Source organism: Bidens hawaiensis, unplaced genomic scaffold (genome assembly GCF_021521415.1).
Source record: "Bidens hawaiensis isolate Kalapana, Puna unplaced genomic scaffold, B.hawaiensis_p1.1 tig00000780_1, whole genome shotgun sequence".
In the NCBI taxonomy this organism is placed as follows: domain Eukaryota; kingdom Viridiplantae; phylum Streptophyta; class Magnoliopsida; order Asterales; family Asteraceae; genus Bidens; species Bidens hawaiensis.
The window spans coordinates 5510408-5526581 of record NW_027491045.1 but is presented as its reverse complement, the minus strand read 5'-3'; the positions used below and the strand labels follow the sequence as shown (position 1 = coordinate 5526581).

Here is a 16174-nt window from a genome sequence, read left to right as displayed (position 1 = left end):
TTGTAATATTTTAATTTATATTATAATAAATATGCATTTGTGATCGGTATGTCTATTCTAATTCTTATTAAATTTAGAGTTGGGGGACCAATTGCACTCAACTTAAAACCTAGTTAATGGAATTTAATAGTGTGATTATGACATTCATAAGTGTAGAAGCATCACATGTGGTGTTCAAAACATGTTGGAATGTCATGAACATATATAGCCTTAACAGAAAAATAATGGTTAATATATCTTTTCTTAATGATTTTTGACCCAATTTGAGACAAAGTGGAATTGTATGAAAGTTGGTTTTAATCATCACTACTTTATGAGAATTAACCAAAAATACTACTTCATGAGCTGGTAAAGAATTATGCTCTGAATAGATAACAATACGCATAGTAGACATCGATAAAATAAGTATGAAAATCGAAGACTATGAACACAAAGATTAAGTTCTTAAAATTTTTATAAAGTTTAAAAATAATGTTGAATGCCGCACTTGACAATATCGGCAAATCATCTTACTTAGGCAAATCATCTTACTTACTTATTAGATGACCAAGTGAATGAGCTTCGGAATGCAATTGACCCGTTGACTTATTTAAAATGACCCAAATAAACCGTTGACTTATTTCAGATTGCACAAATGAACCCATATACAAATTTATTACCAAATCAACTCAATGAGCATTCTTTGCAGAATGGGTCATGAAAACGGTACCAAAAGATAATGGATGTTGTGACTCAACAAAAAGAATCGCAACACCAGACCAGATAGTGAAGGTGGGAAGATGGACGGGTCAGGCCTATATGTCCTATCAGCCGCATTGGCTCAGTATGTCCTACCAGCCGCATTGGCTCAGTATGTCCTACCATTCGTATTGGCTCAGTATGTCCTACCAGCCATATTGGCTCTCTGTCTTACAAGCATATGCCGGTGGGTGATGGGTCGAGCAACTCTCTGCTGCTGATTTAAAAACAAAAATAAGTCGAAACAAAAAATCTTATTAACCCATAACATTTTCTCCAATTGCTATAATATATAACGAGTTAATTACGATTCAAAAAACAATATTATTACAAATGTATCAAAACAATTGATAACAGTATGCATTACAAAATAGACTTCAGTGTCATTTTAACTAAATTTCAGTTTGACCCAATTAACAGAAACATAAACAAAATCGACCCATCTTAGATAAACGCGAAGAATTTTCACCTACTGTAGCATAAGAATGCAAATAGGTTATAACCCGTCTAAAGAGTTCATCAAATGCTAGTACGAGTACGAGTGTAATAACCAAATATGTGAAACCATCAATCACTCATGATCAAACTCATAAAACTTGTTTGCAAAACAAAATTTAACTGCAGATTTCAGATTACAAAAAGTGGTTCAAACTCAAATGTTTGATGAATTTGGTTCTAGCACAATCACAAGCAATGCAACATAAAGACTTCATGATTATATAATAACCATTAACATGCTTACACGACAGCCATTGACATTATTTGACGAGCAAGACCTGGATCTTGTTGCAATAGCTCCCTCAAGTTAGTCTCCACTTCTGCCAACTGTTTCTCGAGGTACTCCTTTGAAGTCTGTTAAGATTTCAATAAAACTAACATCAATTTTTAATTAAATAATAAAATATATATACAACCACCCAAATCACATATAGTCGGTTCTTTATAATATTATACTTTTTTCCCAAAAAAAATGAAATCTTTAACAAATAAGAAAGCAAACCTGTAAAGAGGCGAGTGCGGTTTCACTGTCACTGAGTTTCTTTTCTTGTTCACTCATTAGAAATGGTTTCGGCTCATAGACGAATCTGATCATAATGAAGATACATAAGATAATATATACGATAGTGAAAAAAAAAGTCAACAGAAAAGTCTACTGAAACATCGGTTATTGCTGACATAAGAACACTATAGCAGTAAGTGTGAATATATAATGTGGTACTCACGTTCTTCCTGCAAAACAAAAAAGAATACTTGAATGAATATTCATAACAATTAAAGGAGTAAATTATTGGATGTTATAGCTTTAAAGCTATATACCTATAGATTTGTATGTGTTTGTGTCATCAGATAACTGTCGCAGTTCCTCCAAAGTTAAATAAGCACGTTTCTTTTCACTTTCCTTGCTCCGCATCTGGTTTTGAACCTGGAAGAAAAGAATTAAATCTTATTCATCCGATCGTCAATCATTAACCCTATCATCATTCATCATCTCAATCTTCAAAAACTTGCAATTTAACAAGTTGTACTCTTCGGATTAAATCTTATTGTCTGAAGTCATATGCTATAATAAGTAAATTAATAAAGAACACATTTTTTTTATAATGGCCCTAACCCTGCAAATCATCTTCCGGTAAACCTCTGAGATCGAAGTATTATAAATCTAACGTAACCTAAATCTAAGAACAAATAGAAAATATGAAATGAGAAAATTGGGATTATAATTTACAATTCGATACAATGAACCTAGGGGTGCTAACAATCCGAGCTGCTCGTGAGCTACTCAAGATCGGATCAATAAAAAGCTCGAAACGAGCCGAGCCGAGCCTTTACGAGCCCGACCCTCAAATAAAGCCCGTTTAGTTATCGAGCCCGAGCTTGAGCCTTGTATGATAAGCTCATTTAGACTCGTCGAGTCTCATGCACTTTTAAATTTTCCCTCTTTTGAACTTCTAAGTATTGATTTCATACTGCACAGCCGAGCTTGAGCCAAGCTTACAAAATAAGATTTTTCTCAAAATATATAAAAATAATCACAAACATAAATTAATTAATAAATAATAAACGAGCCGAGCCCCAGCCTGAAAAAACAACTCATGACCCGGGTTCCATCTTTCGAAAAAAGAGCTCGCAACGAGCTCTCGTAAGTTAAAATGATCCGAGCTTACAAAATAAAGTTTTTCTCAAAATATATAAAAATAATCACAAACTAACATAAATTAATCAATAAATAATAAACGAGCGGATCCCCAGCTTGAAAATAAACTCACGACCCGGGTTCCATCTTCAGATAAAAACTCGTAACAAGCTCTCGTAAGTCAAAATGATCCAAGCTTGAGCTTGAGCTTGGCTAGTTTACACCCCTCATTGAACCTAACCTAACTATATATTTATAGTGATTAATACTTGATACCAGAGGTGAGCAATAACCGAATTGTAACCGAAATTAACCAATAACCGAATTAACCAAAAACTGGTTATCTGTTATTATCCGTACCCTTTGTCAACCGACATTAACCAAGCCGAACGATTCACAAATTTCTAGCTTTTATACCTCTACATTTCATGTATCTTTGCATCCATCTCATATTTATTTAAGTCCAAATTTTATATTTAGTTACTAGCCAACATTAACCGAACCAAACTGAAAACCGAATAAACCGAACCGATTAACTAACTAACTAACTAACTAACTAACTAATCAAATCAATTAACTACTTAACAAACTAACTGTAACTAACTACCGGTGTATTAAATTAAATTAATTTCATTTCTGGGTTTAAAACCGATGAATTGAAAGCTTACTTGTTTCAATTTAGCAGTTGTTTCAATCATGCGGCCTTGAATCTCAACGAACGCCTAAAAACACAAAATAATAATAATAATAAACGGCGATTAGTAATTAAACGTTGAAAAGAATGAGTGTGTTGAGTATTGAAGGATTCAATTACTGCTTTGTTGGTTTCATCAGCCATTTGTGTTGAATTTGATAAACCCTAATGAAGAAAGATGTGTGCTTGATTTGATTTGGGTTAATATTAATAATTTGGGAGAGTTATAGAAAGAACCTTGTAGTTTAGACCAACTTGCAAAATGCATCCTCGGTCGCCGACTTGTTTCTGGGCATGAAACGGGAAAAACCGATCCGAAACTGAAATAACCGAATTGGAATCAAGTTTTGGTTTTATGCTTTTATGTAAAACCGAACTTGTGGTTTGGTTTTGGTTTTGCATTTAATAAAAACTGAAAAAACCGAACGGAGCAGAATTTATTTACTTTCGTATTTTAAATTTTTTTGTTTTAAGTAATTTATAAAATTTAATAAATATATAACTTGAATATTTTAGCTCATATGTGTATTATTTAATTATAGTTACTAATTAACAAGATGATTTAGTCTCATATTCATTATTTTGGGTTAAATTTTATTTTTTTTTTAGCCTAAAACTTTTTGAGCTCAAATGCAAAACTGAACATAACTCAAACTAAAAACCAAAACAGAACAGTTTTCAAAAATTCAAAAACCAAAAGTTTTGATTTTTGGTTCAGTTTTCGCCCATAATCAATCAAACCAAATTGTGCAAGCCATAAAAATAATCACTATTTAATGAGTTAAAGTTATGTCTTAATTCCTTTGGTTTGACATAAATTGTCACTTTGGTTCAAAAGTTTAATTTTTGTCTAAGAGAAGTTCTATTTTGTCGTTTCAGCTCAACTCACTAACACTTTTAGAGACGTATGTTCATGTTGGTTGAAGAGAGAACATGTAGATACCCAAACTTTGTGAGAGTAGTGTACTTTTACAACCGGTGGTGTTATGAATGTACGTTTAAATGCCACTTTGACGTACTTATAAAATGATTCAATTGTGGTGGGATGATTTAGTTCAGGGTCTTGTTATCTATGTCCCATGTTTACAAATCAACAATTTAAAGTTTCATCATCATTATCGTACTCAGTATATCCCAGTAATAGCAAAGCTATGGTATAGTCTGAGGAGGGTAAGATATAGACAGCCTTACCTCTACCCCATAGGGATAGAGAGGTTGCTTCCAGTGAGACCCCCGACTCGATCAACAATTTAAAGTTTAAGTGTATGATAATATATTTAAGATAATACAAGTTTATTTACAACATTGAACATATTGTTATAGTGCAAATAAACCATAACAAGCAAAACATAGTCTATAAGTCCTCTACAAAGCATCTTATCATAATCCAATGTGGGGTTGTTACATGAACCACACAAAAACACTTTAGTGGAAAGTTAAATCAATACAACAAGAGTATAAAACCTCCAAAGTCTTAAAATCAATTTTTAATTAAATACTTTTACTTGGTTTTGTCAAGATAAATAAAATTCAACCCAAAATATTATTTAAAAGTTTATATGTGACTTAACTACATATAATCGTGTTGTTCTACTATCAATTGTACTTTTAAATCACACGTTTATGTAAGAACTGTAACATAATCTGGTATTAAATTTCTTAAAAGAAAAACAAAAAAAAAAACCTTTATAATTTACAAAATATATATAAACTATGTGACAAGAACCATGACTAACTCGTGTTCTTTAGCTTTCCCTACGTTTCCCTCTTATCATAAGCGTGTCTTACTTCCACAAAAAGAAAATTTTAAAAAAAACGCGACACAAGTCACACAACCACGTACTAAAAGGTGACTAACATTTAACTTAAATTTATTATTTTATCACAAACGTGACACAACCATGTGAGTTGTGACAAAACTTGACACATACATATCACAAGTCAAACAAGAACTGTAATAACTAAATAACAAAACTTTAAAATAAAAAAGTCGTTGATACAATTAATAAAACTGATATACTATTACACATGTCCTGTACACAATAATATTATTCCCTAGTAATAAAAGCCACATTCTTGATCTTGTAACAGGTGATAATATAATAACACCGTCTACACCATATACCGATTATTTTGTCAAATTGGCTTACTTTTTCATCTTTCTCACAAACCCACAAATCTTAACCTTCAATTAACAAAACCCATTAATAAAAATCCAATCTTTTATCAAAAATCTTGAAAAAAAGGTATGTTTGAGCTTATTGCAGTGAAACCCAGATCGGATAATTTATGATCATTTTGTTGAGATTTTACAAAACCCAGATGGTAATGTGTTGATGATTGGAATTTGAATCTGGGGTTGTGTTTGATTTGAATCTTGTGGTGGGTTTGATTTGATTAATGGGTACTTGTTTTAGCTCAGAGTATGATGAACAGCATTCTTTGCAGACAAAGCCAGGTACTTTATACAATTTTTTATTATTATTATTTTTTTTGTGGATTGTTTAGTAGATTAGCTCTACGATGGGTTAAAGATTGATAGATTCAGTCATTTTAATTACAAAAAAACCATCTTTTTTGGTTAAATAATTTTTTTATTTTTTGGTTATTATTAAGTTATTCACTACTTTAATTTCTGCATAAAGATTATATATTGATATTTTAATTTGTAGAGGGTTCCTTCAAGTTTATGATACATTGATATTAACTTCATGAGATATATATAGCTATGGGTCCTTGGGTCCTGTTATAGTGCTATACGAGCACCGCCTCCAATAGTGTACACTAACGTATGTCACATCATATATGCGGGTCGTATGATGTCAGATCAACTTTGCACACTAGAGCCTGTCACATTACACGGGTTGTATGATGATGTCATACGTGTCATAGGATGTCGAATCAACTCTGCACGCTAGAGCCTGTGACATTATATGTGGCGTATGATAGGGCAAAAAGTGGTTGTACTTTGGTATGATTATGTTAGTGGTCACATCAGTTATTTCTTTGTCAGTCCAAAACATTATAAGGGATGTATATATGCCGCTCATACGAACCATATGGCTATATTCCCCATGTCATATGGCATGTATGACCATACGACCAGTGGCAAAGCTTGGACTAAGACACCCCGGGGGGGGGGCTTAAATTTTCGTCCGAAAACGATAAATTTACACTGCGTATAAAAATTTTTGGACGGAAATGGGTAAATTTACACTACTAAACAAAAAAAGGGGTGGGGGGGCTAAAGTATGTTTCGGTTGGTATTTCAAACTTCCGTTATATTGCATTTTGGTTATTATCTACTTGCCTTAGATGCAGATTATATATCTGGAAGTTAGAATCATATTTGTGTTTATTTGAAACTGCAGGTAATATCCAACAATCTTCAACTAAAGATTCATTAAAGATTCCACCAAAACAGAGTATTTTGGATTCACCTAACACAAGAAGTCCTAGTAGTTTAGTGGTGATCACTAAAGACGTTAAGGATCTTAGACAGAATCCCGGATATAGCAATCTTGATATTTTCACGTATGACGAGATGCGAATGGCCACCAAATTATTTAGACCGGATCAAGTATTAGGTGAGGGTGGATTTGGAGTTGTTTATAAAGGAGTTATAGATGAGAATGTGAGATCCGGTTATGCTAAAACCGAAGTTGCGGTTAAGGAGCTTGATCCCGAAGGAATACAAGGTGACAGGGAATGGCTGGTATGTATTTCCATCCATTTTTGTTTGTTAGTTAGGGCCCGCCCCCCCCCCCCCTCCTGTTTTTTTGCGTAATAGTGTAAATTTAACCGTTTTCGACTGAAAATTTGACCCCCCCCCCCCTGTTTATGTTTTTTTTGTAATACATTTTGAGTCCGCCCCCCTCGACGAACTTGTCCAAGCTTCACCACTACATACAAGTTGACCAGTCAGTCAAAATAACTACGTTATAGAATATAGACTTAATTGAAATAAAGTATAGAAAGCGCTAATCTATATATTTTATAATAAACTGAAAAAAAATAAAATTGTGGTAGTTCTAGGATTTGTATATTTATTTATTTTTTATTTATTTATTTATTTTTTATTTTTTTTATTATGACTTATGATATGTAAACTTTTTTTAAAAGGTTAAGTAGTTAACTAATTCACTACAATAATAAGATTTATAACTAAAATGTAAATGGAACAATTTGGCTGTCTGAAATTGTTATCTAATTTACAGGCTGAAGTCAACTATTTAGGTCAACTGCAACACCCGAATCTTGTGAAGCTTATTGGATACTGTTGTGAAGAAGATCACCGCCTTCTGGTGTATGAATATATGGCTTCCGGAAGCTTAGAGAAACACCTATTTCGCAGTGAGTAGCTAAACTATTTTAAAGCTTTTTAATATCTTAGTACTACTCATAGTAAAAACTTTAATGTATAGAAAATTTTATACAATTTTTTATTATTTTAAAAAATATATTGTAAAAACTTTTAAGAAACATGTTTTAATGTATTAAATCTGCTTGCTTTCTAATTTCACATGTACAAAAATATTGAAAATTGTATTAATATGTGAAAAGGAGTATGCGCTACATTGACTTGGTCAAGAAGAATGAAGATTGCTTTGGATGCTGCAAAAGGGCTTGCTTTTCTCCATGATGCCGAAAGGCCGATTATTTATCGGGATTTTAAGACATCAAATATTTTGTTGGATGCGGTTAGTCACTAACTTCTGTTACTTAATTTGAAAAATGTCAAATAATTTTTCTTTTAATATGAAAATAACTTTGCAGGACTTTAATGCAAAGCTTTCTGATTTTGGGCTTGCGAAGGATGGTCCTATGGGAGATCAAACCCATGTGTCAACACGAGTTATGGGTACATATGGTTATGCAGCACCTGAATATGTCATGACTGGTGAGTCGTGTTTATATGTATCATATATTTTTCATAAGCGTATCTATATCTATACTATATATTATTCACCAAACAAGGGCAAATTAAGACACCCATTTTTAAGTAATTTACAACACTTAAAGCATGAAGTACATGTGTTAGTAAGGGTAAACATGTCTTTTAAACACAAGTCATTCAACTTACAAGTTTGGTCCTTCATCTTTAACCATATTATGTTTTTAATTTAACTTGTAAACTAACTTCCCACCCATGATTTTTAAACAACTATAGCCTTTTCATACGTTAATATTTTTATAAACAAATTGCACCAAATTGCACCATAAAAACGAGCATTTTATTCTCTTTAATTTGGATATGATATTGTTGTAATTTTTTTTCATTTTAAATAAATTAACAAGTTACGTAAGGTGTTCAGTGTCAGTTTTGATGGTTTTTAAGTTAAACTTATGAGTCCAACCGTTAATACTGATTTTTTGTCGTCCAAAACCAAACTTCACCATTGAAAGTTGAAACTGAATCGTTACTAACGGCCTGGTTCCAGTTTGGTTTCACAGTTTAAACTTTAATAATAAATTTAGTTTAAAATAATTAATAATTTAAATGTACCATTAATTTTAACTAAAAACCAACATAATATGATACTTGAGATGATTATAAATAAAAAATGATAATTTTAGCCACATAAATGGTAAATATTAATGGAAAATCTAGATCGTGAAACAACAAATATTAAAAAAGGAATCATATTGCAATTAGGTTAATTTAAAGTTGTATAGCCAAGTTATTTGTAATAAAAAGATTATGTTCAAATAAAATTTTAACTATATATAATATATGTTACAAAACATATCTAATAATTAAGAATAAAAAAGATTAAATTGCATCCAATATTTACAGTCTTTTCTGGTTTCATATGGTCGGTTGTCGATATAAACTGCGAACCAACCGTTCACTATGTTTTGAAAATTTTGAAACCGACCAACAAACCGAAAGTAAAAAAAGAAAAAGAAAAAAGAAGTCAAACCAATGACTAATTTAAAAGGTTTCAAGGTTTTAACCGAACCATAAACACTTATATTTGTACGTGATTAACAGGTTCAAACACCCGCTGCATCGTGCGGGCACCCGTCTAGTATAATATGTATACATCCTAAAAGGGTATTATACGCGTATATAATATGTATAATATATTATCTTATTTTAGGTTAATAAATTAAATGTATCCTCAAACCATTCAACTCCAGATTATTATATTATTAAATCATGTTTACTCTCAAGATAATAATTTTAGAGTAAACTGCGGTTTTCGTCCTTATGGTTTGTCCAAATCTGCGGTTTTAGTCCAATAGTTTCAAATTTGTGATTTTAGTCCCTGTGGTTTCATTTCACCTACAATTAAACCCGAATTCATTAACTTTGTTAAGTCTGGTCGTTAAACCCATCAGCGTACCCTTCACGTGAGGGGCAGTTTTGCCCTTTCTTTCCCCAAATACACGGGGCTTACGAATTACGGCTGGGGTTTATTTGGGGGGAAAAGGACAAAAAATTCCCCTCACGTGAGGGGAACGCTGATGATTTTAACGACCATACTTAACGGAGTTAATAAATTCGGGTTTAATTGCAAGTAAATGAAACCACAGGGACAAAAATCGCAAATTTGAAACTATTGGACTAAAACCGCATATTTGGAATTTTAGAGAATGATATTTGTATGAAGCTTGACTTTTTGAAGTCAACTATGTAATAAATACTTTTGAATTTAATTGCATTGGCAGGACACTTGACAGCCAGAAGTGACATATACGGGTTCGGTGTGGTACTTCTCGAGATGTTAATAGGTCGACGAGCCATGGACAAGAGCCGACCTAGCCGTGAGCACAACCTGGTCGAGTGGGCCCGACCGCTTCTGGTCCACAACAAGAAACTTCTTAGAATACTTGACCCGAGAATGGAAGGTCAATATTCAAATAAAACCGCCATAAAAGTTGCCAACTTGGCTTACCAATGTCTCAGTCAAAATCCTAAAGGTAGACCGGTTATGACTCAAGTGGTTGAGACGCTTGAATCGGTTCAGTCCCGTGACATTCTTCATGAAGAGGTGCTTTTTCAAAGTGGGTCCGGGAGCGTAACACTTTTTGAAGCCGCGGATGTTAAAAAGAAGGAAAATGAAGCATGATTGAAACATGTTTTGTTTGAGAGTTTGTTGTACAAGATCTAATTGATAGCTTGTTTTGGGTTATTTGTTAGAAATATGAAAATTTTCATATTGACTTTTATTAATTATTTACGCTTATAATATCAGTCTTGGATTTTGAATTCTATATAATTTTTGAGTTTTAAGCCTTAAGGGTTATGTTTTTTGAGATAAAACATATACAACTGGAACAAAAATGAGAATGATGAGAAGAATTTATAGCCACACACAAAAAAAATATTAAAAAAAATAAATCATATAACAAAATTCAAAAAAACGAAAAAAGTAAAAACACAACGATATTTCCACCGTCTTTCTTGTTCTCATATAAAAACACCATGATAAGTGAAAAAGTCGTCTATTTTTGTTATTATCGTGTTTTGTGTTTATTTTCGTCATTGATTGTATTTTTTTCTCTTGACATTGTGTCTTTTTCTTTATATGGTGCTATATTACTCAACATTGCGCTATATTTTGTTCGACATTGTGTTATATTTTGCGATCTATTGTGTCTTTTTTTAGTTATAATTGTGTATTTTGTTCATATTCATCATTGTGTCTTTGATCTCGTCATTGTGTCTTTTCGTCATTTTTTTTGTAATTTTTCGTATTTTTTTTATTTTTATTTTTGAACAGGAATGAAATGATGGCGGAAACATTTTAATTTTTTAATTTTTTTGGTTTTTTTTATATTTTGAGTTATGACTTTTTTTTTTTAATTTATTTTTAAGAAGTTTTTTTTGTGCGATCACAAATCCTTTTCACGCTTCTCAATTTTTTTATCCCCTTGTATTTTAGCTTTACCACAACTTGCAAGTACATTTATAATTCTCATATCATCCAAATAAAAACACCAAGCAGATTAAATAACCAACATAGTGGAACTGTTTTTTTTTTAAATTTGACTGATTCTTGGTCAACATATTGGCCCGGTCAGTTAAAAAGTCAAACATTGCCTAGTGTTCACTTCAAGTGGTTCACGCAAACCAAACCAAAACATTACATGCCATGCAGCAATTTAGGCTTTAAACTTACAATAAAAACTAACTAGAAGATAAAAAAAAAACAACTCAAACTTTGACTTTCGTTGACCACATCCATCGAACGATCATTTTCCTGCATCGAAAAACACAATGTGAAAAATGTATAAAAAATTGCAAGATATTATGTCATTTAAAAAAAATTAAATGCTAATATAATTAGTAATAATTACCCCAAGCTTGGTGCAGTCTTGATACCAACTGTGTTATAGATCTTCTCTCTGTGACATTTGGGAACTCCATCTGTACGGCTTCCTGAATCGCACCTAAAAACTGTCGCCTTGCTTTTGCGGTTAGTACAAGGGTGTTCGGTCCATGGCTGCTGCTCAAGTCAACCGCCTGTAAAAACATCATTTATCATAAGTCTTGGTTTATTAAACCAAAAATTAACGTAAGAAATACAAATGCTACACTCAATCCTATGAAACTGAAAACATGTTATATGTCCTTTAACCGAAATAAGACATAATCGAAACCAACCCAAAACTGACGTTTAATTTTATGTATTTCAAAACCAAAATTCCTGTTCGGTTTCTATTTGAAACCGAACCGAAGAGTAAAACGAACTGACTTTATAACCGAACCCGAAAATGCAGACTTTTGTTATTAAATTTATGAATTATAATTTTTTATGGGCCCAAAATTTTCGAACCCAAATTACAATAACAAGAAAAAACTGAAACTGATCCCGTTGTTAAAACAAAAAACTGACAGTTTTCAAAAACCCGAAAACCGAAGGTTCGGTTTGAACCCAAACCAGCCCATATGATCAAGGCAGTATTCAAAAGGCCCAAAATGTAGAAATATTGTTAGGATAGAACCTTTTTCTTTCTAAGAAAAACTACTAATAACTAGTCAATTACGATAAGAAAAACAATATTAACATATTGATATTTTGAATCTTTACAAAAAAAAATAAAAATTAAAAAAAAACAATTTAAAATATTGTGTCATCAAACATAACCTTTAAGTGATTCCAGCCCATTTGACCCATTTAAGCCGTTAATTTTATAGTTTGACCCGTAAACAGTAAACATAACCAAAGTACCTGCTGCAGCCAAGGTATTATCGAACCCATAAACTGTTGTTCAGACAAAAATCCAGCCAAAGTGGTAAGAACATCATTTGCAGTCCTATTCGACAAACACTCCAAAACAGGCCCTGTTTTATCAAGAAGATCAACCAAAACCGTTTCATCACCCGAATTCATCGCCTCAACATATGCAGAGTCCAAATCCCCTTGTGACAAATATCCCTTTATAACCCTGCAAACACTATTCTCCACTTGCCTAAAACTCGCAAACGAAGCGGGCCCGCTTTTTTGCAGACCCTTTACTTGATTCTTGTTTATTCTTACCATCGGGTCCACCACGCTGGATTTGGTCCTAGGAAACGTGGAATCTTCCCAAGATTCCGTTTTTTTAATGGGCTGCAGTGGTGACTTTCTAGTGTGTATTTCGACTGATGATCTTGGTGTGCATGTTGAGAGCCTTGGAGATGCGGTTGTTGAACCTTTTTTTAAAAATCGGGTGGCGGATTCGTAATGTTTTGCGCCATGGTTGATGTTTTCGGATATTTGGTCCACCACATCTTCTAATGTTGATACTTTTTGTTGGATCATTGATAAGCTATCCATTGTTTTTGTAGCAAACACCTAAAATTCGTTTAGTGATCAAGCATTTAGAACTCATAAGCTTGCATAAATTACATTAATAAACATTATAAAGTCGAATAAAGACTAAATTAGTAAATGTCGTATTTTTGCAGGGTTTGTTCAGCAGTGTTCCAATAAAGTCACTCAATTGTTTTTCTACAAAAACTACTCAAGTTTTAATATTGTTACATCATTGTGAAATTTTTCATAAATGCTAGTTTAAAAAAAAAAATTAAGTGAGCTAAGTGGAAAATATATGAAACTTGGTTACAATTTAGTGATTATCTTATTTAAGAAGACATTTAAATAATAACAAACTTTAATATATATTCCATTTAAGTCATTCAAATTAAAGAATTATGAAAAATTACACAACAATGGAACAAAAATATAATTTGAGTGATTTTTTAATTTTTTACAGTTAGAAAACTGAGTGACTTTATCGAAACTTGATTATTATTTCATTGTTTTAATATTTTTATCTCTATTTTGGCACAACTTGCTAGCTTGGAAGAATATCATGTCTATGTACTTATTTTCAGAACTATAATTGGTTAATTTGGCATATAACTTTTTCTTAAATCTTTTTATAAAACAATTTAGGAGGTTATATGCATTAAAAACAGACTTTGAAGATAAATGCAACCGAAATCAACTTATTTATAAGTAAACATGTCAAAGTTACCTGCAACAAATCCAACAGATTTGACTGTTTGGTTTCTATTTCAAGAAGCTTCTCTTTAATACAAACCATATCTTTTGCAGTCTGCAGACAACAACCACTTTGCCCATGAATAATCTGGCAACTCGAGTCCGTAACCGTCGAATCAAGGCTTCTACGATCTGGATTCTTTGAAAAATACCTTTGCTCTCCAGTACTAACTTCTTCATCCACTTGATGCAAATTCACTCCATGTGATTTTACCATTTTGCCCTTCACACGCGCATCCAAACTTACACCGGTTGCAGAAGAGCATTCCTGTTTGTCATCCAATGGCACATACTCATACACAATATCTTGAGTCGATGCGATATCCGATCTGGTCCGTTCAAATGTTTTTGTGACGGAACTACCCTCGGATTCTTCATCATGAGTGTAACCTAAAGAAAGGTTACATTTTTTTGGAACACTGACTTCTACATGCCAGTCATTTGCTTTATTTTGAGGACTTTCAGCATAATTATGACCACTTTTTCTAACCGATAAAGGAACTCTTTTTCTAACTGATGTCGATTCGGTATTACTTGGAATGTCACTGTAATCACCTGAAATTATAGCAAAATGTTATAAAAATGAATTTAATATATGCTTAATCATTTATTACAAGACCTTTGATAGAAGATCCAGTTTCTGAAATTTCAGATGCATCGGTTTTTAGAAGAACTTTCCAGAGTTGTAACGCTTGAAGAACCGAATCTCTAACTGGTTTTACCTATATTAAACAAAATGCATTCAAAAAGCCGAGAACGTATGATTTTCACAATGTATTGCATAATAATACTAACCTTATCAAACCGACACATTTCAAGTGCACGAATGCACGATGACTTCACATCATGCGAATATGATCCGTTGCTTGATGTGATTTCTGCTAATGCTTCCGAAGCAGCTTTTCGTGTTCTCCAGTCACTATTCTTTAAAGCTTCTTGAATGCTTGTCATTGCAGCAGTTAACATGTTTTGTGTTGAAGCCCCCCCTCCCTAATGTAAGATAACATATTATTAGTATTTGCATAAACTAAAATATTATATTATTAATATTGCATAATCTAGTTTTATTTATTTAATAAACGAACAGACATGAATGCATGTCTTGTTCGTTCATTTATGTTCGTGAACGTCGGTTCATTTAAATGTTTGTGTTCGTTTACAAGCCTAAACGGTTAGATTAAATACGACTTTCAAACGAGTTAAATTACAAAACTAACCTGAATAATACTTCTATTCAACTCGATTATAGCCGGCTTTGCCATAAAATGCGGATTCTTCAGCATCTTCGTTGTCAGTATCAACATACGTTGTAATATAGGCAACGGTGGGTCCCGCGTATGATCTATCACCCGAGACAAACACAAAGCCGAACCAAACTGCACATGTTTATTCTGCTCACCAAGTGCTTCAAAAAGCGGCCTCACTAATACTACAAAACTACCCTCGGACTCACTACCAACGCTACATTTAGCAGCCAACACACCCATCGTTTCAACGCAAGCGTTTCTCACAACAGAATCCGAATCTTTAAGCCGTTTAACAATGCTAGCAACCATTTTGCTAATATGCGGCATAACAAGATCATGATGGAAAGTTGCGAGTGTACCCATGAGTTTTATACACTCCTTACGAACCGCTATCTTTTGCTCCGAGTCAGTGTCTAATATGCACGATAAAAACGGTGAAATCCCATCTGGTGTTAAGGTTTCTATTATTCTTCCGAGCTCATCAACGCCTATTTCGTATGTGTCTCTATCGGAAACCTTGTTTAACGCGAGGACGACGCGTTGTTTTAGCTCGAATATTGCGTGTTGATTGTTAGCTCTAGTGGTAACTCCTTTGGATTTCAAAGGAGCATGTAACTTCATCTTGAGTTTACCTTGTTATAACACTAGTTGTTCTTATATTCCATCAAGCTGCAAATATGTAATAAAACAAATCATTACAAGATATTAAATTTTCCATAATAAACAAGATTCACCTGCAACTTATCATAGTTGTAAAAATCGCACTTAGGCGCCGATTAAGGTACCAATTCGAAAATTGGTCAAATTTCGGTCAAAATGGATAAAAACTGTAAATTTATACATTTTTTTGTATACATTTTAT

At 32.8% G+C, this 16174-nt stretch overlaps 3 protein-coding genes across 3 annotated transcripts; 1 reads left to right on the top strand and 2 right to left on the bottom strand.

The window, feature by feature from the left end:
* Window positions 1–1170: 1170 nt before the first annotated feature.
* LOC143537438 (prefoldin subunit 1-like) lies at window positions 1171–3768 on the bottom strand. Its single transcript, XM_077031215.1, has 6 exons — window positions 3687–3768; window positions 3541–3594; window positions 2056–2161; window positions 1962–1968; window positions 1739–1823; window positions 1171–1590 (listed from the first exon to the last, which is right to left on the bottom strand). Exons 1-6 carry the CDS (start codon window positions 3708–3710, stop codon window positions 1477–1479), a joined length of 390 nt encoding a protein of 129 aa, XP_076887330.1. The 5' UTR covers window positions 3711–3768; the 3' UTR covers window positions 1171–1476.
* Window positions 3769–5681: 1913 nt separating this feature from the next.
* Window positions 5682–10768, top strand: LOC143539129 (putative serine/threonine-protein kinase PBL17). Its single transcript, XM_077032536.1, has 6 exons — window positions 5682–6024; window positions 6938–7281; window positions 7784–7919; window positions 8130–8266; window positions 8343–8466; window positions 10242–10768. Exons 1-6 carry the CDS (start codon window positions 5967–5969, stop codon window positions 10640–10642), a joined length of 1200 nt encoding a protein of 399 aa, XP_076888651.1. The 5' UTR covers window positions 5682–5966; the 3' UTR covers window positions 10643–10768.
* An 852-nt stretch (window positions 10769–11620) lies between these two features.
* On the bottom strand, window positions 11621–15972 carry LOC143539118 (TORTIFOLIA1-like protein 2). Its single transcript, XM_077032528.1, has 7 exons — window positions 15283–15972; window positions 14861–15055; window positions 14685–14787; window positions 14040–14620; window positions 12749–13354; window positions 11874–12039; window positions 11621–11776 (listed from the first exon to the last, which is right to left on the bottom strand). Exons 1-7 carry the CDS (start codon window positions 15931–15933, stop codon window positions 11769–11771), a joined length of 2310 nt encoding a protein of 769 aa, XP_076888643.1. The 5' UTR covers window positions 15934–15972; the 3' UTR covers window positions 11621–11768.
* Window positions 15973–16174: the final 202 nt, after the last annotated feature.